This window comes from Anolis sagrei, chromosome 3, assembly GCF_037176765.1.
Source record: "Anolis sagrei isolate rAnoSag1 chromosome 3, rAnoSag1.mat, whole genome shotgun sequence".
Classification (NCBI taxonomy): Eukaryota; Metazoa; Chordata; class Lepidosauria; order Squamata; family Dactyloidae; genus Anolis; species Anolis sagrei.
In genome coordinates this window covers 268,175,828-268,202,551 of record NC_090023.1, presented here as the reverse complement: position 1 = coordinate 268,202,551, position 26,724 = coordinate 268,175,828, and the positions used below count along the sequence as shown (strand labels likewise).

Here is a 26,724-nt window from a genome sequence, read left to right as displayed (position 1 = left end):
GTCTCTGCCTTGGTCCTTTCACTATTGTCTGCTACTTCCCGGTGGATGTCAGGTGGTGCAATACCGGCTAAGCAGTGTAATTTTTCCATTGGTGTACGACGCAGACACCCCATGATAATGCAGCATGTCTCATTAAGAGCCACATCCATTGTTTTAGCGTGGTGAGATGTGTTCCACACTGGGCATGCATACTCAGCAGCAGAGTAGCATAGCGCAAAGGCAGATGTCTTCACTGTGTCTGGTTGTGATCCCCAGGTTGTGCCAGTCAGCTTTCGTATGATGTTGCTTCTAGTGCCCACTTTTTGCTTGATGTTCAGGCAGTGCTTCTTGTAGGTCAGAGCACGGTCCAGAGTGACTTCTAGGTATTTGGGTGCGCTGCAATGCTCCAGTGGGATTCCTTCCCAGGTAATCCTCAGAGCTCGGGATGCTTGTCTGTTCTTGAGATGAAAAGCACATGTCTGTGTTTTAGATGGGTTAGGGATCACTTGGTTTTCCCTGTAATAGGCAGTAAGAGCACCTAGAGCTTCGGAGAGATTCTGCTCAACCATCTCAAAGCTCCCTGCTTGAGAGGTGATGGCACGATCATCAGCATAGATGAAACTCTCTGTCCCTTCTGGCAGTGGCTGGTCATTTGTGTAGATGTTGAACATGGATGGAGCAAGCACGCTCCCCTGAGGCAGGCCGTTCTTCTGTTTCCGTCATATGAAATAAATAAATACAACTCCCAAAAATCCCAGCCAGTTTACCAGCTGGTAGGATTTCTGGGAGTTGGAGGCCAAAATATCTGGGGACCTGGAGGTTGAGAACCATTGTTCCAATAGATAAATCTTATAGTTGACATTTGTCCCATTGTGAATTTATCCATCTCAGAATTTTAATACGCTTCTGTCCTTGTTTTTGTTTTTTTGTTTCCCAGCTGAACGTGGCCGTGAAGTGCCTCAAGACGGACGTGTTGAGCCAGCCGGAAGCCCTGGACGACTTCATCCGTGAGGTCAACGCCATGCACTCATTGGACCACGTCAACCTCATCCGCCTCTATGGCGTGGTGCTCTCCAACCCCATGAAGATGGTGAGGATGACTCGTCGACTTATAGAATGATAGAGTTCGAAGAGACCACATGGACCATCTAGTCCAACCCCCTTCCATGCAGGAAATCACAATCGGAACAATGGCTTCAAACTACAAGAGAGGAGATTCCATCTGAACATTAGGAAGAACTTCCTGACTGTGAGAGCCGTTCAGCAGTGGAACTCTCTGCCCCGGAGTGTGGTGGAGGCTCCTTCTTTGGAGGCTTTTAAGCAGGGGCTGGATGGCCATCTGTCGGGGGTGCTTTGAATGCAATATTCCTGCTTCTTGGCAGAATGGGATTGGACTGGATGGCCCATGAGTTCTCTTCCAACTCTTTGATTCTATGATTCTATGAAAGAACCCCAGACAGATCGCCTTCCAGACTCTATTTTGTCTCTGGCTTTTGGATTGTCCATTGGAGGGAACATATCGTGTCCTCAAAAGAAACTTCTAGTTAAATGTATTGTCGAAGGCTTTCATGGCCGGAATCACTGGGTTGTTGTAGGTTTTTTTGGGCTATATGGCCATGTTCTAGAGGCATTCTCTCCTGACGTTTTGCCTGCATCTATGGCAAGCATCCTCAGAGGTAGTGAGGTCTCTTGGAACTAGGAAAAAAACTCCTAGTTAGTTTTCTAGAATTATTTCATAGGCTTATATAAGTTGAAAGGGACTCCGGAGCGATCCAGTCCAGCTCCTTCTGCTAGTCAAAAATACAAACCCTCTCAACAGATGTCCATCCAGCCTCTCCTTAAAAATCTCCCAAGATGGAGACTCCGCCCCCTTCTACACTGCCATATAAATTATTTATATATATATATATATATATATATATATATATATATATATCTTCTGCCAACCTAGCAGTTTGAAAACATGCAAATGTGAGTAGATCAATAGGTACCGCTCCGGCGGGAAGGTAACGGCGCTCCATGCAGTCATGCCAGCCACATGACCTTGGAGGTGTCTACGGACAACACTGGCTCTTCGGCTTAGAAATGGAGATGAGCACCACACCCCAGAGTCAAACATGACTGGACTTAATGTCAGGGGACTACCTTTACCTATATATATATATATATATATATATATATATATATATCCATCCGGATTACCTGCTTTGATTTTATGGCATTGTAGACTTATATAATCCAGTTCAAAGATAATATGGATTTAATGTGGATTTGATAATCTGGATTATATGGCAGTATGGAAGGGACCACAGTGCCCATGAGCCCCAGTCTGGTTGGGCAGCTTCCAGATAATATTCTGTTCCATAAAAGTGCATTCCCATAAAATCACATTCAAAGCACCCCTGACAGATGGCCATCCAACCTGTGGACAATGTCAACAGAAAGGAGGAAACCATGAAAATGAACAAAATCTGGCTACCAGTATTAATAAACTCTAAAATTAAAACAGCACAACAACAGAGAGGAAACAAATAAGGACATCTAATCACCTCTCAACAAAAGATTGCTCCAGGCACTGCCAGGCAATCAAATGTTAATCAAGGTGATCAGTTGAAACATTCACACCTAGCTCCAGCAGACAAGAGTCCTTTGTCCCACCCTGGTCATTCCACAGATAGATAAACCCTTTTTCCTAGTTCCGACAGACCTCACTACCTCTGAGGATGCTTGCCATAAATGCAGGCGAAACGTCAGGAGAAAATGCCTTTAGAACATGGCCATATAGCCCGAAAAAAACCTACAACAACCCAGTGATTCCAGCCATGAAAGCCTTCGACAATACATCCAGCCTCTGTTTAAAAGCCTCCAAAAAAGAAGCCTCCACCACCCTCCGCAGTGGAACTCTCCGCCCCGGAGTGTGGAGGAGGCTCCTTCTTTGGAGGCTTTTAAACAGAGGCTGGATGGCCATCTTTTGGGGGTGCTTTGAATGTTATTGTCCTGCTTCTTGGATTAATGGGGTTGGACTGGGTGACCCACAAGGTCTTTTCCAACTCTATGACTCTTCTCAACCAAGATGTAGACAAATGACCGCGGACTGCTTTCCCCTCCTGTGTCCTCAGGTGACGGAACTGGCGCCACTGGGCTCCCTCCTGGACCGCCTTCGCAAGAACCAGGGCCATTTCCTGATTGCCACCCTCTGCCTGTATGCCATCCAGATTGCCCAGGGCATGGCTTACTTGGAGTCCAAGCGCTTCATCCACCGCGACCTGGCTGCCCGCAACATCCTCCTGGCTGCCAACGACCTGGTCAAGATCGGCGACTTCGGCCTCATGCGAGCCTTGCCCAAGAACGACGACCATTACGTCATGCAAGAGCACCGTAAAGTCCCGTTTGCCTGGTGAGAGGATGGGAGGGAGCAGATATGGGCCAACTTGGTGTTGGAGCTCAGCCTGTCATTGCATTTCAGGATCAGGGTGCTTTGGATGTGGGGAGTGATGTCAATGAGTTTCAAGATGGCAATGGTTTGGTCAATGATATTGGTGCAGAGAATGACCAGGAAATCTCTGTTGAAAGTGTAGTTTCCCATGAGAATGTCCCTGAAGGATGATGGTGTACTCCCTGAATTGCTACCAGAGAGTTCCTAGGATTTGGGGCTTGAAAACAACTTGGCACCTGGCCCAGCTGCAGAAATTAATGAGCAAATAGATAGACAAGAGGAGGTTGTTGTAGGTTTTTTCGGGCTATATGGCCATGGTCTATAGCCCGAAAAAAAACTACAACAACCCAGTGATTCCGGCCATGAAAGCCTTTGACAATAGACAGAAGGAGATTAGTCAAAACAGACATACCAAACAGTGGCTTCAGCGTTCTGCCAGGCTCCGACAGAAAAAGATAAGGGAATCTCAACTAAAGTGAAACCAATTACTGAATGCTCAGATAGCTTAACGAGGGGATAAAAGTTCCAAGTACGGGAAATGTAGCCGGATGAAGCATCATTTGGAATCAAGTTAAGTTCTCGTCCTTGTTTCATGGAAGCCTTGCTTGGAAGATTGATGCTTAAGTACTTCTTGTTTCATGGTTTTGATTCTTGGATTTTATTATTGTATACTCATGCCTGGGATTAATGTTTCCTGGTTTTCTGGATTTTATTAGAGAAGTGTGAACTTTGCTGAACTTCACCCTAGACTATTTTGTTCCTGCTTATCTTCTAACCTAATTGAATTTACCTATTTCTTTAAAGTGCTTTCTACTTTGCTGCTTTTAAATTATCTTCAATAAAAGGATTGTTTTCCAATCAATGGTGTGGTGTTTACAGTCAGAGGGCTTTTCCTGGAGTGCAGCACTTGGGCCCTCCAGGTGTTTTTGGACTGTTAGGAATTGTGACAGTTGTAGTCCAAAACAACTGGAGGGCCGAAGTTGGCCCATGCCTGGGATCATCTTGGAAAGGTGCCGCTTGGCTAGCCGTAAGCGTCTCCTGTGTTTCCCCTACCTATCGCTTTGGCCATAGACTCCCCAGTGATGACCCTACTCTTTCCCCTTCTCTCTTCCTACCTGAACAGGTGTGCCCCCGAGAGCCTGAAGACCCGCACCTTCTCGCACGCCAGTGATACCTGGATGTTTGGAGTCACGCTATGGGAGATGTTCACCTACGGACAGGAGCCCTGGGTTGGCTTGAACGGCAGCCAGGTACGAGGCAAAAGCCAGCTCTGTAATGTGGCATGTGGCAGTGTAGAAGAGGCCTTACTCTGCACTTTCCTGGAAAGTCCTGAGATATTTTACCTACGTTCAGAGCTTTGGTATTGAACCAAAGTGTGTGTGTGTGTGTGTTTTGGTGGCTACTTGCTCCCAATGTGTTTTGAGCCAGCCTTGCTATCAAGCTTCTAGTCCTCATTATTTGTTGTAGACCATTCTTGATTTCTCCTCCTGAACTTCACTTTCTCTGCCTAGATTTTGCACAAGATCGACAAGGAAGGCGAGCGGCTGGCCAGACCGGAGGACTGTCCCCAGGACATTTACAACGTCATGTTGCAGTGCTGGGCGCATAAACCGGAAGACCGGCCAACTTTCGTGGCCTTGCGGGACTTCCTCCTGGAGGTATTTAGCCATGGGAAGTGGGAGCAAAACCATAGTGGTGGCATTTGAAAGTCATTGTCCTTGTGTCCAAAGGCATTTGAAAGCAGATATCCTTGTGTCCAAACCAAGGTTACATCTTTCTTTGGACTTCCTTGGATGTCACAAAGCCAGAGAATGACAAACCTGGAGTTATTTGCAGTTTCCAAACTATGGTTACATCGTAACAACAATAACAACAATAATAATGATGAGTAGGTTCACCGCTTCTGTGCAGATTTGGGGTATAGGACCTCCAAGACAGTGGAATCTCTAGGTTCTCCAGCTCATCTATAGGGAAAGGATAAGTGTCACCACAAACACCTTCAACAGCTTTTTGACCAATGTCCATTTGTAAGTCGTAGCCATATTAGCTCCATGGTAGAAGATACCGACTTGAGTCTCCTTGTGGACAGACCAGGTAAAGAGTAAAGGTTTTCGCCTGACATTAAGTCCAGCCGTGTCTGACTCTGGGCGTTGGTGCTGATCTCCATTTCTAAGCTGAAGAGCCGGCGTTGTCCATAGACACCTCCAAGGTCATGTGGCCAGCATGACTGTATGGAGCACCGTTACCTTCCCGTCGCCTGGGATTGCAACATTGATGACCCATACTTTGTTTTTTCCCACTATCGTGAGGTCAGGAGTTTTGTGCTCCAAAACTCTGTCAGTCTGAATTCGGAAGTCGGAATCAAGCCCTCATTTGTCTCCTTTTTCAAAGTTCCATTTTCGAGCCACATCCATTTTTTGTTGTTGTTGTTCATAGAATCATAGAATGAAAGAGTTGGAAGAGACCTCCTGGGCCATCCAGTCCAACCCCATTCTGCCAAGAAGCAGGAATATTGCATTCAAATCACCCCTGACAGATGGCCATCCAGCCTCTGTTTAAAAGCTTCCAAAGAAGGAGCCTCCACCACGCTCCGGGGCAGAGAGTTCCACTGCTGAACGGCTCTCACAGTCAGGAAGTTCTTCCTCATGTTTAGATGGAATCTCCTCTCTTGTAGTTTGAAGCCATTGTTCCGCGTCCTAGTCTCCAGGGAAGCAGAAAACAAGCTTGCTCCCTCCTCCCTGTGGCTTCCTCTCACATATTTATACATGGCTATCATATCTCCTCTCAGCCTTCTCTTCTTCAGGCTAAACATGCCCAGCTCCTTAAGCCGTTCCTCATAGGGTTTGTTCTCCAGACCCTTGATCATTTTAGTCGCCCTCCTCTGGACACATTCCAGCTTGTCAATATCTCTCTTCAATTGTGGTGCCCAGAATTGGACACAATATTCCAGGTGTAGTCTAGCCAAGGCGGAATAGAGCATGGGTAGCATGACTTCCCTAGATCTAGACACTCTGCTCCTATTGATGCAGGCCAAATTCCCATTGGCTTTTTTTTGCCGCCACATCACATTGTTGGCTCATGTTTAACTTGTTGTCCACAAGGACTCCAAGATCTTTTTCACATGTACTGTTCTCAAGCCAGACATCGTCCCTCAATCTGTATCTTTGCATTTCGTTTTTTCTGCCTAAGTGGAGTCTCTTGCATTTGTCCCTGTTGAATTTCATTGTGTTAGTTTTGGCCATTCATCTCTCTAATCTGTCAAGATCATTTTGAATCCTGCTCCTGTCCTCTGGAGTCTTGGCTCTCCCTCCCAATTTGGTGTCGTCTGCAGACTTGATGATCATGCCTTCTAGCCCTTCATCCAAGTCAATAATAAAGATGTTGAACAGGACCGGGACCTGCTGATGGCACTCCGCTCGTCACTTCTTTCCAGGATGAAGAGGAATCCTTGGGGAGTATCACCCTCTGGCTTCACCCGCTTAACCAATTCTAGATCCACCTCACCTGTAGCCTCACTGTAGCCTAGCCCACATTGGACAAATAGTACAGTGTGGTAAAACAGATTAAAATATAATAAATACTCCTAAAATAGGCTTTAAAATGTACAGTTTCCCAAGACATTGAACCATGGCAGTTCAAGTGGTGTCAAACCGCATTCATCCTACAGTGTAGATAGATGCACCCTTAGTTGTGACCTGATTGCAGAAGTCAGGTATTTATATTCCTGAACCCGTAAGTCTCAGAACAAACACTTCCGGATTTACGGATTTACGACTGTTTTCCCCCACCCTGGATTTAAGGCTCCAGAATCTTTATGTCAACATTGAATGTTGTTCTTTTTGCACATAGAATCATAGAATCAAAGAGTTGGAAGAGACCTCATGGGCCATCCAGTCCAACCCCATCCTGCCAAGAAGCAGGAATATTGCATTCAAATCACCCCTGACAGATGGCCATCCAGACTCTGCTTAAAAGCTTCCAAAGAAGGAGCCTCCACCACACTCCGGGGCAGAGAGTTCCACTGCTGAACGGCTCTCACAGTCAGGAAGTTCTTCCTAATGTTCAGATGGCCAATTTCTTGTTGTGCATTCTGTACTGCCACCTTGTGCCATAGGAGTCGAATTGCCACAGGCAGCCAGTCAACACATTTGGAGCGGTGACATGCAAACGAAGCTTTTTGGGTCCTGGAACCCTCCAGAAGACTATTTTTTCCTGGTTTTGTCACTCAGCATTGTGAAGCGACAAAGTCCTTCATTATTCCATTACTATTGCCTGAGTGTTTTGTATAACATAGTAGGCTCGGAAATAAAGAGAAAGCATTCTAAATAAATAAGGTGCCATGATGACACAGCGGGTTAAACTGCTAAGCTGCAGAACTTGCTGACTTGAGGGACGGTGGTTTGACTCCACGGGACAGGGTGAGCTCCCACTGTTAGCCCCAGCTCCTGCATTTGGCCTGCTCTTTGTGTTTGATTTTTATTTTGTTATTTTGGACTATTTATTTTATTCTGTTATTTTATGTATTTTTTGTGATGTAATTTTTCTGTTGTTTTGTATCTTATTTATTTATTTGTCGTGTCAGGGGCAACCAGACCATTGTATTACAATTCTAACAGAACAAAACAAACAAACAGATAAAAAAACACAAAGTTTGCAAGCTTGGTAGTTGATTAAATGTCCTTTGACCAGTATCTGGCCCCTTGGAGTGCCTCTGGTGTTGCCGCAAGAAGGTCCTCCATCGTGCATGTGGCAGGGCTCAGGGTGCATTGCAGCAGGTGGTCAGTGGTTTGCTCTTCTCCGCACTCGCATGTCGTGGATTCCACTTTGTAGCCCAATTTCTTCAGGTTGGCTCTGCATCTCGTGGTGCCAGAGCGCAGTCTGTTCAGCGCTTTCCAAGTCACCCAGTCTTCTGTGTGCCCAGGGGGGAGTCTCTCATTTGGTATCAGCCATTGATTGAGGTTCTGGGTTTGAGCCTGCCACTTTTGGACTCTCACTTGCTGGGGTGTTCCAGCGAGTTTCTCTGTAGATCTTAGAAAACTATTTCTTGATTGAAGTCCTTGACGTGCTGGCTGATACCCAAACAGGGGATGAGCTGGAGATGTCTCTGCCTTGGTCCTTTCACTATTGGCTGCTACTTCCCGGCAGATGTCAGGTTGTGTGATACCGGCTAAACAGTGCAATTTCTCCAGTGATGTAGAGTGCAGACACCCCGTAATAATGCGGCATGTCTCATTAAGAGCCACATCTACTGTTTTAGTGAGGTGAGATGTGTTCCACACTGGGCATGCATACTCAGCAGCATAGCGCAAGGGCAGATGCCTTCACTGTATCTGGTTGTGACCCCCAGGTTGTGCCAGTCAGCTTTCATGTGATATTGTTTCTAGCACCCACTTTTTGCTTGATGTTCAGACAGTGCTTCTTGTTGGTCAGAGCACGGTCCAGAGTGACTCCCAGGTATTTGAGTGCGCTGCAATGCTCCAGTGGGATTCCTTCCCAGGTGATCTTCAGAGCTCGGGATGCTTGTCTGTTCTTGAGATGAAAGGCACATGTCTGTGTTTTAGATGGGTTAGGGATCAGCTGGTTTTCCCTGTAATAGGCAGTAAGAGCACCTAGAGCTTCGGAGAGCTTCTGTTCTACCATCTCAAAGCTCCCTGCTTGAGCGGTGATGTCACGATCATCAGCATAGATGAATCTCTCTGTCCCTTCTGGCAGTGGCTGGTCATTTGTGTAGATGTTGAACATGGATGGAGCAAGCACGATCTCCTGAGGCAGACCGTTCTAACTTGGCTGTATTATTTTTGGGTTTGGCCTCATGTTGGCCGCCCCGAGTCCCCTTTGGGGAGATGGTGGCGGGGTATAAATAAAGATGATGATGATGATGATTATTATTATTATTATTCTGCCATCCTAGCAGTTCGAAAACATGCAAATGTGAGTAGATCAATAGGTACCGCTTCAGTGGGAAGGTAACGACACTCCATGTAGTCATGCCGGCCAAATGACCTAGGAGGTGTCTATGGACAATGCCAGCTCTTTGGCTTAGAAATGGAGATGATCACCACCCTTGAGTCAGACTCTACTAGATTTAATGTCAAGGCGAAACATTTTTGTCTGATAGCTGAATAAATAAATCCCCACAGCAATATCCAACTTATTCCTAAATTTGTTTTTGATGTAAGTAAAAGATAAAGGTTTTCCCCTGATGTTAAGTCCACTCGTGTCCGACTCTGGGGGTTGGTGATCATCTCCATTTCTAAGCCGAAGAGCCGGTGTTGCCCGTAGACGCCTCCAAAGTCATGTGGCCGGCATGACTGCATGGAGCGCCGTTTCTTTCCCGCCAGAGTGATACCTATTGATCTACTCACATTTGCATGCTTTCGAACTGCTAGGTTGGCAGAAGCCGGGGCTAACAGTGGGAGCTCACGCCGCTTCCCGGATTCGAACCTGCGACCTTTCGTACAGCAAGTTTAGCAGCTCAGCATTTCTAAGCCGGAGAGCCGGCATTGTCCATAGACGCCTCCAAGGTGATGTGGCTAGCATGACTGCATGGCGCGCCGTTACCTTCCCTCTGGAGCGGTACCTATTGATCTACTCACATTTGCATGTTTTCGAACTGTTAGGTTGGCAGAAGCTGGGGCTAACAATGGGAGCTCACCCTGCTCCCCAGGTTTGAACCTGCGAGCTTTCGATCAGCAAGTTCAGCAGCTCAGTGGTTTAACCCACTGCGCTGTAAGCAGAAGTGAAAAATCCTGATTCACAACAATAGGTGGACATCAAAGGGTTGCATATACGCTGTGGAATTTAATGCAGTTTCAATTTATGTATTATTTATTTACAGTATTTATATTCCGCCCTTTTCACCTCACAGGGGACTCAGGGCGGATTACAATGTACATATACATGGCAAACATTCAATGCCAATGACACACGACATATATAGACAGACACACAGTGGCTATTTAACATTCCAGCTTTGTCATGAGGGTCTTCTGGCCACCAGGGGAGCTGTCGCTTCACCGTCCATTTGCGACACCAATGAAGTACTTCCTCATTCTTTGCATGCTTGCTGGAGATTTTTATGGCCTCGTGAATTAGGGGTACCTAGGTTCGATTCCGGGGAGCGGCGTGAGCTTCCGCTGTCAGCCCTAGCTTCTGCCAAACTAGCAGTTCGAAAACATGCAAATGTGAGTAGATCAATAGGTACCACTCCGGCGGGAAGGTAACGGCGCTCCATGCAGTCATGCCGGCCACATGACCTTGGAGGTGTCTACGGACAACGTTGGCTCTTTGGCTTAGAAATGGAGATGAGCACCACACCCCAGAGTCAGACATGACTGGACTTAATGTCAGGGGACTACCTTTACCTTTACCTTAAATTTCCTACTTGACAGATGCAACTGTCTTTTGGGCTGCAAAGGTCGACAGCAAGCTACACAGATGGTCGAAAGCTCACTCCATGAAGTACTTTCTCATTCTTTGCATGCTTGCTGGAGATTTTTATGGCCTCGTAAATTACCTAAATTTCCTACTTGACAGATGCAACTGTCTTTTGGGCTGCAAAGGTCGACAGCAAGCTACACAGATGGTCGAAAGCTCACTCCATGAAGTACTTTCTCATTCTTTGCATGCTTGCTGGAGATTTTTATGGCGTCGGAAATTAGCCTCCCTGCGTAAGTGGTACCTAAATTTCCTACTTGACAGATGCGAATGTCTTTTGGGCTGCAAAGGTCGACAGCAAGCTACACAGATGGACGGAAGCTCACTCCAACTCGGGCTGGCCTCGAACTCATGACCTTTCGATCAGTAGTGATCTTAATGCAGCTGACACCCACAGTCCCGATGCAAACCATGTTGGCTGCCAGTGGTTCAGTACTATGGAACCGTGGGATTTGTAGTTTGGTGAGTTGGGACTGTAGTTTGCCAAGGTGTGGACCTTGGAAAACTACAGCCCCCATTACATTGAGCCATGGCAGTTAAAGTGGTGTCAAACTGCATTCATTCAATGGCAGGCATGGGCAAACTTGGGCCCTCCCTCCAGGTGTTTTGGACTTCAACTCCCACAATTCCTAACAGCCTACCGGCTGTTAGGAATTGTGGGAGTTGAAGTCCAAAACACCTGGAGGGAGGGCCCAAGTTTGCCCATGCCTGTTCCATGGTCTAAATGCAAGCCGCGACTCTTGAGTTGTCTCTTTGCAAGATTCGGCATCCCGGCGTGAATATTACTCATTTGTTTGTTGACTTTTGCAACGTGCGGGAGGGAGAGTCAACATCGGCTGCTATTAAAACATTACCGTCAGGGATTTTAATCATTTGAGATGTTTATCAGAAAGACATCAACGTTGCTTCCCCCGATCTCCCCCAAGGCGAAGCTTGCACAGAACATGGAATACGCCTGACTCATTCCAGACAACGTTGGGATTGTGCTTGGGTCGAGCCAGGTCTGTGCAGAAAAACAAAGTTCAAGCTCAGCCATAGAAACCCATTGGGTGAGTTTAGGCAAGTCACACAGTCTCAGCCTCGGAAGCAGACCATAGCTAATCACTGCTGAATAAACCATATCAAGAAAACCCTGCGATAGGGTTACTACACTGCAAAATTAATGCAGTTTGACACCACTTTAATTGCCAGGGCTCCATGCTATGGCATCCTGGGAGTTGTAGTTTTACATGGCCTTCAGCCTCTCCTGCCAAAGAGTGCTGGAGCCTCACCAAACTAGGACTCCCAGGAATCCATTGCATTCACCAACAGAAGTTAAAGGATAGGGTCGCTACACTGCCAAATTAATGCAGTTTGACACCACTTTAACTGCCATGGGACTATGCTCTGGCATCCTGGGAGTTGTAGTTGTACGTGTCCTTCAGCCTCATCTGCCAAAGAGTACTTTATTTATATTCTGCTCTTTACCCCTAGGGACTCAGAACGGATTACAGCATTTACATCCATAGGCAAACATTCAATGTCTTTGCAATCATATATAACAATAGAAAGACTCCTTTTTATAACCGAAACACTTTGTGGCTTTTTATAAAACAGGTTTTCCCAAAAGAACAAAATGCCGCCACACATTACAAGGGGAAAGGGTTATTTCTTTCTTCCTATAGTGGAGAGGTGGGTTAAACCGCTGAGCTGCTAAACGTGCCGATTGAAAGGTTGCAGGTTTGAATCCAGGGAGCGGGGTAAGCTCCCGATGTTAGCCCCAGCTTCTCCCAACTTAGCAGTTCAAAAACATGCAAATGTCAGTAGATCAGTAGGTACTGCTCCGGCAGGAAGGTAATGACACTCCATGCAGTCATGCTGGTCACATGACCTTGGAGGTGTCTATGGACAACGCCGTCTCTTCGGCTTAGAAATTGAGATGATCACCAACTCCTAGAGTCAGACATGACTGGACTTAATGTCAGGGGAAAACCTTTACCTTTTATAGTGGAGAGACATGCCGAAAAAAACTAGTTTGCACACTTTTCATGAATGGAATTGAAAGCAATGGCCTTTGCGACCCCAAAAAGGAAAGGAAAGGAACTCCCATTCACCCAAACAAAGTTCACAGAATCATAGATAGACTTGGACTCTGTGAATGTGTTGTGATATCTGTATCAATCTATGACTGCAAAGCTTTGCATCTTGACCCAATGCCCTCCTCCTCCTCCTCACTTCTCTTCCTCTTCTGTCCATCAGGCGCAACCCACGGATATGCGAGCCTTGCAAGACTTCGAAGAGCCCGACAAGCTGCTCATCCAGATGAATGATATCATCACAGTCATCGAGGGCAGGTACGTGGGCCGAGGTTCCCAGGGGGTTGTGCGTCTCTGGTCCAGTTTGGAGAGTGGCCTTTGGGCATATCTTGGTCGTGGGATGTGCAGCTGTGCATGTGTGCCTTGGGGATGGTTGGATTATTTCCTTTTCCTCCTTCCCATTCTCAGAAAATGGGAAGAGCCATATATGATAGCTACCGTATTTACTTGAGTTTCATGCACCTTCAGATCTAATGCGCACTTCCATTTTCACAACTCTGAAACCAAAAAAAGTATTTGCTGGTGAATGTAATTGTTGGAGTTTGTGTTGGAGTTTGTGAGGTGTTCCAGCGAGTGTTTCTGTAGATCTTAGAAAACTAAAAATGAAATGCACAGAAATCAAATGGGTGATGCCTTGCTTGAACACAGCCCATGTGAAAGGGATCTCGGAGTCTTCATAGACCACAAACTGAACATGAGTCAACAGTGTGATGCAGCAGCTAAAAAAGCCAATGCAGTTCTAGATTGCATCCATAGAAGGACGGTGTCTGCATGGAGGCAAGTCATAGTCACACTGCATTCTGCTTTGATCAGACCTCTTTACCTGGAATTTCCAGTACAAAGCTGAACATGAGCCAACACTGTGATGCAGCAGCTGAAAAAACCAACCCGATTGAGGGCTGCATCCATCGGAGTAAAGTGTCAAAATCAAGCTAAATCATAGTCCGACTCTCTTCTGCTTTGGTCAGAACTCACCTGGAATAATCCTGTGTTCAGTTCTGGACAAAGCAATTCAAGAAGGAGATGGATGAGATGGAAAGAGTTCAGAAAGGGATGCTTGCTTACTTACTTTTACTCAGGCGATCCCTCGTTGGCCGAATAGGATAGTCTTCCAGGATCAGTGTTCTTGTGGGTCCGTAGGTGACCGTGGAGCCCGATTCTTGATCTGCATCTTCTCCCGCAGTGAGGGCATCGGTTTCCAGGTGGAAGGCGGTCTCAGTCGAGGTTGGCTTGATGCACCTTCCTCTTGGCACGTGTCTCTTTTTCGCCCTCCATTCGTGCCTCTTCAAGTTCTGCAGCACTGCTGGTCACAGCTGACCTCCAGCTGGAGCGCTCAAGGGCCAGGGCTTCCCAGTTCTCAGTGTCTATGCCAGAGTTTTTAAGGTTGGCTTTGAGCCCTTCTTTAAATTTCTTTTCCCATCCTTCAACATTCCATTTTCTGTTCTTGAGTTCAGAGTAGAACAACTGCTTTGGGAGACGGTGGTCAGGCATCCAGACAATGTGGCCAGTCCAGCGGAGTTTATGACGGAGGACCATCACTTCAATGCTGGTGGTCTTTGCTTCTTCCAGCACGCTGATATTTGTCCGCCTGTCTTCCCAAGAGATTTGCAGGTTTTTCTGGAGGCAGCGCTGATGGAATCGTTCCAGGAGTTGCATGTGACGTCTGTAGACAGTCCATGTTTTGCAGACATATAACAGGGTTGGGAGGACAATAGCTTTGTAAACAACAACCTTGGTATCCCTCCGGATGTCCCGGTCCTCAAACACTCTCTGCTTCATTCGGAAAAATGCTGCATTCGCAGAGCTCAGGCGGTGTTGTATTTCGGTGTCGATGTTGACATTGGTGTAGAGGTGGCTGCCAAGGTAACGAAAATGGTCAACATTTTCTAATGTTACACCATTAAGCTGTATCGCTGGCATTGGAGAAGGGTTGACTGGTGACTGCTGAAAGAGGACTTTGGTTTTCTCGATGTTCAATGACAGGCCGATCTTCTCGTATGCTTCTGCGAAGGTGTTTAGAGTGGCTTGTAGATCTTCTTCTGAATTCGCACAGATGATGTTGTCATCAGCATACTGGAGTTCTATAACAGATGTTGCAACCTTGGTTTTGGCTTTCAGTCTGCTGAGGTTAAACAGCTTGCCATTTGTCCGATAGATGATTTCCACTCCGGTGGGAAGCTTCCCATCAACAAGATGAAGGGATGACCCAAATGATCAAAGCTTTGGAAACCATGAATCCCTCTAAATAATGGCTTAAGGAGCTGGGTATGTTTAACTTGGAGAAAGAAAGGTTGAAAGAGGATATGATAGTCATGGTTAAGTATTTGAAAAGATGTCGCACTGAGGATTAGGCAAGCGCACAACCATTAAAAACACACATATATAAATAGATATATGAAAACACAATAAGGAAGCCACAGCTGCCTTGAGTTTGCAAGTTGGGATGTTGAGGTTAGCCTGACTTGGAGAGCGCTCATTGATTGAGTCACCGTAATCAAGCATAAAATGAACGCATTCATCGCAGAAGTATGAAAAGGGAATGTTTATTTATTGTGTCAAAAGAGAACCGAGGGTGCAGTTGTAATGTTGTAAACAAAGTTTAAAAACTCGGCATGATACTAAATGTCCTTTGACCAGAAGCTGGCCACTTGGAGTGCCTGTGGTGTGGCTGTGAGAAGGTCCTCCATTGTGCATGTGACAGGGTGCATTGTAATAGATGGTCTGTGGTTTGCTCTTCTCCACACTCACATGTCGTGGACTCCACTTTGTGGCCCCATTTCTTAAGGTTGGCTCTGCATCTCGTAGTGCCAGAGTGCAGTCTGCTCAGCGTCTTCCAAGTCGCCCAGTCTTCTGTGCACCCAGGAAGGAGTCTCTCATTCGGTATCAGTCATGGGTTGGGATTCCAAGTTTTTGACTGCCACTTTTGGACTCTGATTTGCTGAGGTGTCCCTGTATATATCTCTGTATATCTTAGGAAGCTGTTTCTTGATTTAAGGCATTGGCATGCTGGCTGATATCGGAACAGGGGATGGGCCAGAGATGTCACTGCCTTGGACCTTTCATTGCTGGCTGCTAATTCCCGGCAGATGTTAGGTAGTGCAATACTGGCTAAGCAGTATAATTTCTCCAGTGGTGTGGGCCATGGACATCCTGTGGCAATGCAGCATTTCTCTTTAAGAGCCACCTCCACTGTTTTAACGTGGTGAAATGTGTCCCACACTGGGCAAGCCTACTCAGATTAGAGGAGCTGCCTTCATAGACCTGTCAGCAGCTTATGACGCTGTAAATCATTGCCTTCTCCTAAGAAAAAATTACAATATCACAAAGGACTATCACCTCACCCGCTTCATAGGAAAATGAAAAGGGGATAGCGGGAGTTGCAATACCAATGCTCAATTCCCAGAACTTTGCATCTTATTTTCTAAGTCATGCTCCCCATGCTCTATTCCGCTTTGGTTAGACCACACCTGGAATCTTGTGTCCAAGACTGGGCACCACAATTGAAGAGAGGTATTGACATGCTGGAATGTGTCCAGAGGAGGGCGACTCAAATAATCAAGGGTCTGGAGAACAAGCCCCATGAGGAGCGGCTTAAAGAGCTGGGCATGTTTAGCCAGAAGAAGGGAAGGCTGAGAGGAGACATGATAGCCATGTATAAATATGTAAGAGGAAGTCCTAGGGAGGTGGAAGCAAGCTTGTTTTCTGCTTCCTTGGAGACTAGGATGCAATGGAACAATGGCTTCAAACTAGAAGAAAGGAGAATGACGTAACCACAGAGGCATCTAAAAACTCTCAGGACTCTAAAAGAGCACCGCCTTCCAAAAAGATGAAAGTAGAGGCTTCCTCTCAACAAAATGTTGACGAAATATGGGAAGAACTGTGAGAGCTGTTCAGCAGTGGAACTCTCTGCCCCAGAGTGTGGTGGAGGCTCCTTCTTTGGAAGCTTTGAAACAGAGGCTGGATGGCCATCTGTTGGGGCTGCTTTGAATGCAATTTTCCTGCTTCTTGGCAGGGAGTTGGACTGGATGGCCCAGGAGGTCTCTTCCAACTCCAGGATTCTATGATTCTGTAATTGGCTTTTCATCTTGTTTTCTTGGAACACCTCAGCAAGCGAGAGTCCAAATGTGGCAGGCCGAAACCTAGAACCTCAACCAGTAGCTGATACCAAATGAGAGACTCCGCCCTGGGCACACAGAAGACTGGGCGACTTGGAAGGCACTGAACAGACTGTGCTCTGGCACCACGAGATGCAGAGCCAACCTTAAGTGGAATCCACGACATGCGAGTGTGGAGAAGAGCAGACCACTGACCACCTGCTGCAATGCACCCTGAGCCCAGCCACATGCACAATGGAGGACCTTCTCACTGCCACACCAGAAGCACTCCAAGTGGCCAGATACTGGTCAAAGGACATTTAACCAAATACCAAATTTACAAAATCTGTGTGGTTTTTTTTCTTTCTTTTTTTTCTTTTTCTTTTTAATCTCTGTGTTTGTTTTGCTCTGTTAGAATTGTAATACAATGGTTGCTGATGACACGATAAATAAAATACCCCCTGAATGGGGAGTGTTGCCTTCTTTTAGGATCATAACGTTGGAAGAGACCCCCAAGGGCCATCCAGTGCAACCCCATTCCTCAATTGCGTCTTGTTTTCGACTGTGCACCCCCTGAATGGGAAGCATTGCCTTCTTTTAGGATCATAACGTTGGACGAGACCCCCAAGGGCCATCCAGTGCAACCCCATTCTGCAATTGCATCTCGTTTTCGACTGTGCACCCCATGAATGGGAAGCGTTGCCTTCTGTTAGGATCATAACGTTGGAAGAGACCCCCAAGGGCCATCCAGTGCAACCCCATTCTGCAATTGCATCTCGTTTTCGACTGTGCACCCCATGAATGGGAAGCGTTGCCTTCTGTTAGGATCATAACGTTGGAAGAGACCCCCAAGGGCCATCCAGTGCAACCCCATTCTGCAATTGCATCTCGTTTTCGACTGTGCATCCCATGAATGGGAAGTGTTGCCTTCTGTTAGGATCATAACGTTGGAAGAGACCCCCAAGGGCCATCCAGTGCAACCCCATTCCTCAATTGCGTCTTGTTTTCGACTGTGCACCCCCTGAATGGGAAGCATTGCCTTCTTTTAGGATCATAACGTTGGACGAGACCCCCAAGGGCCATCCAGTGCAACCCCATTCTGCAATTGCATCTCGTTTTCGACTGTGCACCCCATGAATGGGAAGCGTTGCCTTCTGTTAGGATCATAACGTTGGAAGAGACCCCCAAGGGCCATCCAGTGCAACCCCATTCTGCAATTGCATCTCGTTTTCGACTGTGCACCCCATGAATGGGAAGCGTTGCCTTCTGTTAGGATCATAACGTTGGAAGAGACCCCCAAGGGCCATCCAGTGCAACCCCATTCTGCAATTGCATCTCGTTTTCGACTGTGCATCCCATGAATGGGAAGTGTTGCCTTCTGTTAGGATCATAACGTTGGAAGAGACCCCCAAGGGCCATCCAGTGCAACCCCATTCTGCAATTGCATCTCGTTTTCGACTGTGCACCCCCTGAATGGGAAGCATTGCCTTCTTTTAGGATCATAACGTTGGACGAGACCCCCAAGGGCCATCCAGTGCAACCCCATTCTGCAATTGCATCTCGTTTTCGACTGTGCACCCCATGAATGGGAAGCGTTGCCTTCTGTTAGGATCATAACGTTGGAAGAGACCCCCAAGGGCCATCCAGTGCAACCCCATTCTGCAATTGCATCTCGTTTTCGACTGTGCACCCCATGAATGGGAAGCGTTGCCTTCTGTTAGGATCATAACGTTGGAAGAGACCCCCAAGGGCCATCCAGTGCAACCCCATTCTGCAATTGCATCTCGTTTTCGACTGTGCACCCCATGAATGGGAAGCGTTGCCTTCTGTTAGGATCATAACGTTGGAAGAGACCCCCAAGGGCCATCCAGTGCAACCCCATTCTGCAATTGCATCTCGTTTTCGACTGTGCACCCCCTGAATGGGAAGCATTGCCTTCTTTTAGGATCATAACGTTGGACGAGACCCCCAAGGGCCATCCAGTGCAACCCCATTCTGCAATTGCGTCTTGTTTTCGACTGTGCACCCCCTGAATGGGAAGCGTTGCCTTCTTTTAGGATCATAACGTTGGACGAGACCCCCAAGGGCCATCCAGTGCAACCCCATTCTGCAATTGCATCTCGTTTTTGACTGTGCACCCCATGAATGGGAAGCGTTGCCTTCTGTTAGGATCATAACGTTGGAAGAGACCCCCAAGGGCCATCCAGTGCAACCCCATTCTGCAATTGCATCTCGTTTTTGACTGTGCACCCCATGAATGGGAAGCATTGCCTTCTTTTAGGATCATAACATTGGAAGAGACCCCCAAGGGCCATCCAGTGCAACCCCATTCTGCAATGCAGGGAAATACAATGAAAGCTCTCCCTACAGATGGCCACCTGGCCTCTGTTTAAAACCTCCAGCGGAGTCTCCATTCCTGCCCAGGTCTTGGGCCCAAAGTAAGCTTCCCACTCCTCTGAATGGCCAACCTTCCCTAGCAGGACCCCCGACCCTCCTTCCACTGAGTCACTCCTGGATGTGCTTTTCTCCCCTTGGCCTTCCTTCCTCTCCCTTTCATGTCTTTCGCTTCTCGCACGCCCCCACGCTCCGCTGCCACTCCTTGCCTCCCACGCTTCTCCTCCGGTCTGCCTGCCAGCGCGGGAGATGGGCCCGGCTCCTCCGGGTGGCTGTTTTCCCAGGAAGGCACACAAGCCGGGGCAGAAGGGCTCGCCTGCAAAGGCAACAACAGCCCTGCGTGGGAGGGAAGGAGGAGCTGCCAAGCAAGGAGCCTCACCACCTATAGAACCATAACATCAAAAGGGGTCCCCAGAGGCCATCCAATCCAACCCCTTTCTGCCAGGCAGGAGGACACCATCCATGCCCTACAAGCAGATGGCCATTTCAGAACCTGATACACCCAAATTTGACTGCTGGGGGGATTGATTTTGTCATTTGGGAGTTGTAGTTGCTGGGATTTATAGTTCACCTACAATCAAAGACCACTCTGAACTCCACCAATGATGGAATTGAACCAAACATGGCACACAGAACTTCCATGACCAACAGAAAATACTGGAAAGGTTTGGTGGACATTGACCTTGAGTTTGGGAGTTGTAGTTCACCTACATCCAGAGAGTACTGTGGACTCCAACAATGATGGATCTGGACCAAGCTTGGCACAAATATTCCATATGCCCAAATATGAACACAGACAATGATGGATCTGGACCAAACTTGACGCAAATAGTTATCATGACCAGAACTGAACACTGGTGGAGTTTGGGGAAAACAGACCTTGGCATTTGGGAGTTGTAGTTGCAGTGATTTATAGTTCACCTACAATCAAAGACCACTCTGAACTCCACCAATGATGGAATTGGACCAAACATGACACACAGAATTTCTGTGACCAACAGAAAATACTGCAAAGGCTTGGTGGACATTGAGCTTGAGTTTTGGAGTTGTAGTTCACCTACATCCAGAGAGCACTGCAGACTCAAACAATGATGGATCTGGACCAAACTTGACACGAATAGTTAATATGCCCAGAAGTGAACACTGGTAGAGTTTGGGGAAAACAGACCTTGGCATTTGGGAGTTGTAGTTGCAGGGATTTATAGTTCACCTACAATCAAAGACCACTCTGAATGATGGAATTGAACCAAACATAACACACAGAACTTCTATGACCAACAGAAAGTACTGGAAAGGTTTGGTGGACCTTGACTTTGAATTTTGGAGTTGTAGTTCACCTACATCCAGAGAGCACTGCAGACTCTAACAATGATGGATCTGGACCAAACTTGACACGAATAGTTAATATGCCCAGAAGTGAACACTGCTAGAGTTTGGGGAAAACAGACCTTGGCATTTGGGAGTTGTAGTGCAGGGATTTATAGTTCACCTACAATCAAAGAGCATTCTGAACCCCACCATCGATAGAATTGAGCCAAACTTCTCACACAGATCCTCCATGCCTTGAAAGAACTTGCCGGTAAGAGCCTCCCTCCAGCCTCGCATGCTTTCACTCACCACACATGTGCACCACACTGCAATGCGCTCAGCACGCCTGCTTTCCCCTCTCCACTTGGAGTCTAAGAAACAGCCCTCCCCTTGGCTGAGAGGCCTGTCACTCACAGAAGAGGAGGGCTTTTGGGGGAGGATTTGCTGTCTGATTCCAAAAGGGAAGAGAAGGACCGGAGGAGAGATTTTCAGCCTTCTCTGCCAAAGGAGTTCCTCTGACCATCAGAAATAGATGTTTTCTGATGGTCTTTGGTGACCCCTCTGAATCCCCCTCACGACCCCTCTGGGTGTCGCGACCCCCAGGTTGAGAAACGCTGGTTTAGGTGGAATTACTCTTCAGCTCCTCTTCTCTTGGCTAAACCAACCCAGGTCCGCATGCGGAGCCATCGTTTCCAGGCCCTTTGGCCATTTTGGTGACCTTCTCTGGACACCTTGGAGGCTTTTTTTCCTGCTGCTCCAGAGACTGGGACACAGTGGAGCCACGGATTCAATCTCCACCTAAAAATATTCCACATAATCATTTGGGAAAGCATTAGGCGCTGTCCAACAGTGGGTTATGCTGCTTGGGATTTTGGTGCCATCTCCATTTTGGGGGTTTTACATTAAGGCTGGATGGCCATCTGTCAGGAGGGCTTGGAATGGATTTTGGCGTTGATGTTTTGGACCTTGCTTTGGATTAGTGGGGTCTTTAGCTTCATAGGATCTTTCACCTTTGTATTGCCGAAGGCTGTCATGGCCGGAATCACTGGGTTATTGTAGGTTTTTCGGGCTATATGGCCATGGTCTAGAGGCATTCTCTCCTGACGTTTCGCCTGCATCTATGGCAAACATCCTCAGAGGTAGTGAGATCTATTCTACTAAGTAGTGTTAGAAGCCCCCGTTGGCACAGTGGGTTAAACCCCTGTGCCAGCAGGACTGAAGACCGACAGGTCGCAGGTTCGAATCCAGGGAGAGTGCGGATGAGCTCCTTCTGTCAGCTCCAGCTCCTCATGCGGGGACATGAGAGAAGCCTCCCACAAGGATGGTAAAACAACGAAACATCCGGGCGTCCCCTGGCCAACGTTCTTGCAGACAGCCAATTCCCTCACACCAGAAACAACTTGCAATTTCTGACACGACAAAAAAAACCTCAAGTAGTGTTGATGGTTCACCAAAGTACATAGCATTGGACCATGGCTGTTGTTGTTGTTGTTGTTGCTGTTGTTGTTACATTTAGTAATACCTCACTTTTTCTCTCCACAAGGAGATTCAAAGTGGCTAAAGTAGTATCAACTGTATTCATAGAATCATAGAATCATAGAGTTGGAAGAGACCTCGTGGGCCATCCAGTCCAACCCCATTCTGCCAAGAAGACAGAAAACCCTTTCAAAGCACCCCCAACAGATGGCCATCCAGCTTCTGTTTCAAAGCCTCCATAGAAGGAGCCTCCACCACACTCCTGGGTAGAGAGTTCCACTGTTGAACATCTCTCACAGTCAGGAAGTTCTTCCTAATGTTCAGATGGAATCTCCTTTCCTGCAGTTTGAAGCCATTTCTCCGTTGCGCCCTAGTCTCCATGGAAGCAGAAAGCAAGCTTGCTCCTTTCTCTCTATGACTTCTTCTCATGTATTTATACATGGCTATCATGTCTCCTTCTCTTCTGCAGGCCAAACATGTCCCGCTCTTTAGGCCGCTCCTCATAGGGCTTGTTCTCCAGACCCTGGATCATTTTGGTCGCCCTCCTCTGGACACATTCCAGCTTGTTAATATCTCTCTTCAATTGTGATGTCCAGAATTGGACACAATATTCCAGATGTGGTCTAACCAAAACAGAATAGAGGGGTAGCATGACTTCCCTAGATCTAGACACTATGCTCCTATTGATGCAGGCCAAAATCCCATTGGCTTTTTTTGCCGCCACATCACATAGGATCATAGGATCTTACAACTTTGTATTGTCGAAGGCTTTCATGTCTGGAATCACTGGGTTGTTGTACGTTTTTTCGGGCTATATGGCCATGTTCTAGAGGCATTCTCTCCTGACGTTTCGCCTGCATCTATGGCAAGCATCCTCACCTCACTACCTCTGAGGATGCTTGCCATAGATGCAGGCGAAACGTCAGGAGAGAATGCCTCTAGAACATGGCCATATAGCCCGAAAAAACTACAACAACCCAGCAACGAAAATAATTTTATGGTTGGGGGTCACCAAAACACGAGGAACTGTATTAAGGGGTCGTAGCATTAAGAAGGTTGAGAACCACTGCTCTAGGTTATTAGAGGGCCATGGACTTTGCCTGCCGAAGGTCCCAGATCCAGTCCCAGGCATTGCCAGTGTAAACAAAGGAAGAGAGATGTGCAAAGAGTCTTGTTTACTAGCCAAGGTTCAGTGGCCCCCGCCATGACCTTCTCCTCCCAATCTAAGCACCATCGGTGGCACAGGCAGTGGGGAGGAGGCATTCATGCTCTGTTTACAAATCCATGCAATGTGTACAAGAAAGGAACACATCCTCCTCGTCAAAATAAACAAAGAGATCAATGACCAGCCATAGGAGGTCAAAAAGCAAGTACAAGCTGATCATCCGTTACCAGGAATTCTCATATCTGAAATACTTCAAAATCCAAAACAGTGGGTGCACGTACACTGCAGAATTCATTCAGTTCGACACTGCTTTAATTGCAATGTCTCAATGCTATGAAAGCCTGGGAGCTGTAGTTTCACAAGGCCTTTAGCCTTCTTTGCTGAGTTGTCTTTATTATATTCCACATTGCATGGAATATTCTGTCCAATTCTGGGCACCATAATTCAAGAGAGATATTGACAAGCTGGAATGTGTCCAGAGGAGGGCGACTCAAATGATCAAGGGTCTGGAGAACAAGCCCTATGAGGAGTGGCTTACGGAGCTGGGCATGTTTAGCCTGAAGAAGAGAAGGCCGAGAGGAGACATGATAGCCATGTATAAATTTGTGAGAGGAAGCCACAGGGAGGAGGGAGCAAGCTTGTTTTGTGCTTCCTTGGAGACTAGGACGCAAGGGAACAATGGCTTCAAACTACAAGAAAACACATGAGGAAGAACTTCCTGACTATGAGAGTCGTTCAGCAGTGGAACTCTCTGCCCCGGAGTGTGGTGGAGGCTCCTTCTTTGGAAGCTTTTAAACAGAGGCTGGATGGCCATCTGTCAGGGGTGATTTGAATGCAATATTCCTGCTTCTTGGCAGAATGGGGTTGGACTGGATGATGGCCCATGAGGTCTCTTCCAACTCTTTGATTCTATGATTTGTGCTGATGCTTCACCAAACTACAACTCCCAATACTACTCCATACCATTAAGCCAGGCAACTGAAGTGGTGCCAAACGGCACCATTGTGGTTCAAGGCCAGCCTCTGCGTGTGTGTAGTCACCATCCGGCCTCAAACTGGTTCTAGGGTTTATGATCTAATCATTGGCACAGTGAAACCGCATCCAAGAGAACAAATTCCACCTAAATATTAGGAAAACTTTCTGATGGTAAGACCTGTTTGACAGTGTAATAAGCTGCCCAGGAGTCTGGCGGAGTCTCCTTCTCTGTAGATCTTTAATCAGAGGCTAGAAGGCCATCTGTTGGGAGGGTTTAGGTTGTGTCTTCCTGAGTGGTAGAATGGGGTTGTACTGGATGGTCTTTGGGGTCTCCTCTCACTCTAGGATTCCATGAAAAGAGATTCCCCTAAATATTAGGAAGAACCTCCTGATAGTCAGAGCTGTTCAACAGTGGGACTCTCTGCCTTGAAGTCTCTTCCTCTTGGGCTTTTTCAACAGAGGCTGATTGAATTCTATGTGGCAGAAGAGGCCCTCGCTGGATGGTCATTGGGCTCTATAGGATTGTATTAGGAACCTCAGTTGGCCCTGGGGCAGCCGCACTCTTGCCCGTTTCCTTTCTCGACCCGCTTGCTGCTCTCCTTCCTTCTCTCCCCCCTCTTACTCTACTTCCATCCTTCCTGCCTTTCTTCTCCCCTTTCCTCCCTCCACCCCTCCTTCCTTCCTTGCTTCCTTCCTTCCTTTTTTCACTCCTTCTTTCCCTTCTTCCATCTTTCCTTTCTTCCACCCTTCCTTCCCTCCCTCTCTCCCTCCTTCTTTCCCTCGCTCCTTCCTCCTTTCCTTCCTTCCTTCCCTCCATTCCTTTTTTTCTTCTTTTCTCTCTTCCTTCCTTCCTTTCCTTCCTTCCCTTCCTTCTTTCCTTCATTCCCTCCTTCCTTTCTCTCTTCCTTTTTCCATCTCTCCTTCCTTCTTTCCTCCTTACTTCCCTCCCTCCTTCCTTCTCTCCTTCCTTCCCTCCTTCCCTGCCCCTTCCTTTGATCCTTACTACCCTCCATTGTTCCTTCTTTCCTTCCCTCCTTCTTCCCTTCCTCCTTCCTTTCCCTTCCTTCCTTCCATCCGTCTCTCCTTCCTTCCTTTCTTCCTTCTCTCATTCCTTCCCTCTTTCCTTCCTACCTTCCTTCTCTACTTCTTTTCCACCTTCTTTTCCTCTCTTTCTTCCTTTTCTCATTCCTTTCCCCCTTCTCCCTTCCTTCCTTTCCTCGTTCCTTTCCTTCACCCTTCTCTACTTCCTTCCCTCCTTCTTTTCCTTCCTTCCTTCTCCCCTTCCTTACTTCCTTTCTTCCTTCTCTCCTTCCTTACCCCTTTCCTTCCCACCTTCCTTCTTTACTTCTTTTCCACCTTCTTTTCCTTCCTCTCTTTCTTCCTTCTCTCCTTCCTTTCCCCCTTCTCCCTCCCTTCCTTCCCTCTTCCCTTTCCTTCCTTCTTCCTTGCCTCCCTTGTTCCTTCTTTCCCTCCTTCTTCCTTTCTTCTCTCTCCTTTCTTCCTTTCTTCCTTCTCCCCTTCCTTACTTCCTTGTCTCCTCTCCTTCCTTCCCACTTTCCTTCCCTCTTCAGTCTCTAATTCCTTCCCACCTTTTTTCCTTCCTCTCTTTCTTCCTTCTCTCCTTTGCCTTTTTTCTCCCTTTCTTTCCTTCCCTCTTCCTTCTCTACTTCCCTCCCACCTTTTTCCTTCCTCTCTTTCATCCTTCTCTCCTTCTTTTCCTCCCTTCTCCCTTCCTTCCTTCTCTCTTTCCTTTCCTTCCCCCTTCCTTCTCTACTTTCTTCCCTCCTTCTTTTCCTTCCTGTCTTTCTTCCTTTTCTCCTTCCTTTCCCCCTTCTCCCTTCCTTTCCTTCCCTCCCTCCCTCCTTGCCTCCAACCCTTCTAGTTTCCTTACTTCTCTTCTCCCTCCCTTCCCTCCCTCTTTCCTTCTCTCCTTCCTTTCCTCCTTCACCCTTCTCTCTTTCCTTTCCTCCCCCTTTCTTCTCTACTTCTTATCCTCCTTCTTTTCCTTCCTCTCTTTCATCTTTCTCTCCTTCTTTTTCTCCCTTCTCCCTTCCTTCCTTCTCTCTTTCCTTTCCTCCCCCTTCCTTCTCTACTTCCTTCCCTCCTCCTTTTCCTTCCTGTCTTTCTTCCTTCTCTCCTTCCTTTCATCCCTTCTCCCTTCCTTCCTTCACTCTTTCCTTTCCTTCCCCCTTTCTTCTCTACTTCCTTCTTTTCCACCTTCTTTTCCTTCCTATCTTTCTTCCTTCTCTCCTTCCTTTCCCCTTCTCCCTTCCTTCTCTCTTTCTTTTCCTTCCCCTTCTCTACTTCCTTCCCTCCTTCTTTTCCTTCCTCTCTTTCTTCCTTCCCCCTTCTTTTCCTCTTTTCTCCCTTCCTTTCTTTCCTTCC

General features: G+C 47.2%; 1 protein-coding gene across 5 annotated transcripts in view; it reads left to right on the top strand.

Annotated features, from left to right (window-relative positions):
- Window positions 1-26,724, top strand: part of TNK2 (tyrosine kinase non receptor 2) — a 214,517-nt gene that overhangs the window by 131,187 nt on the left and 56,606 nt on the right. For all 5 annotated transcript variants that reach the window (XM_060767285.2, XM_060767286.2, XM_060767281.2 and 2 more), the window contains exons 5-9: window positions 917-1,069; window positions 3,099-3,376; window positions 4,539-4,665; window positions 4,927-5,073; window positions 13,091-13,185. In XM_060767285.2, the coding sequence (XP_060623268.1) occupies window positions 917-1,069; window positions 3,099-3,376; window positions 4,539-4,665; window positions 4,927-5,073; window positions 13,091-13,185 (800 nt within the window). The remainder of the gene's footprint in view (window positions 1-916; window positions 1,070-3,098; window positions 3,377-4,538; window positions 4,666-4,926; window positions 5,074-13,090; window positions 13,186-26,724) is intronic.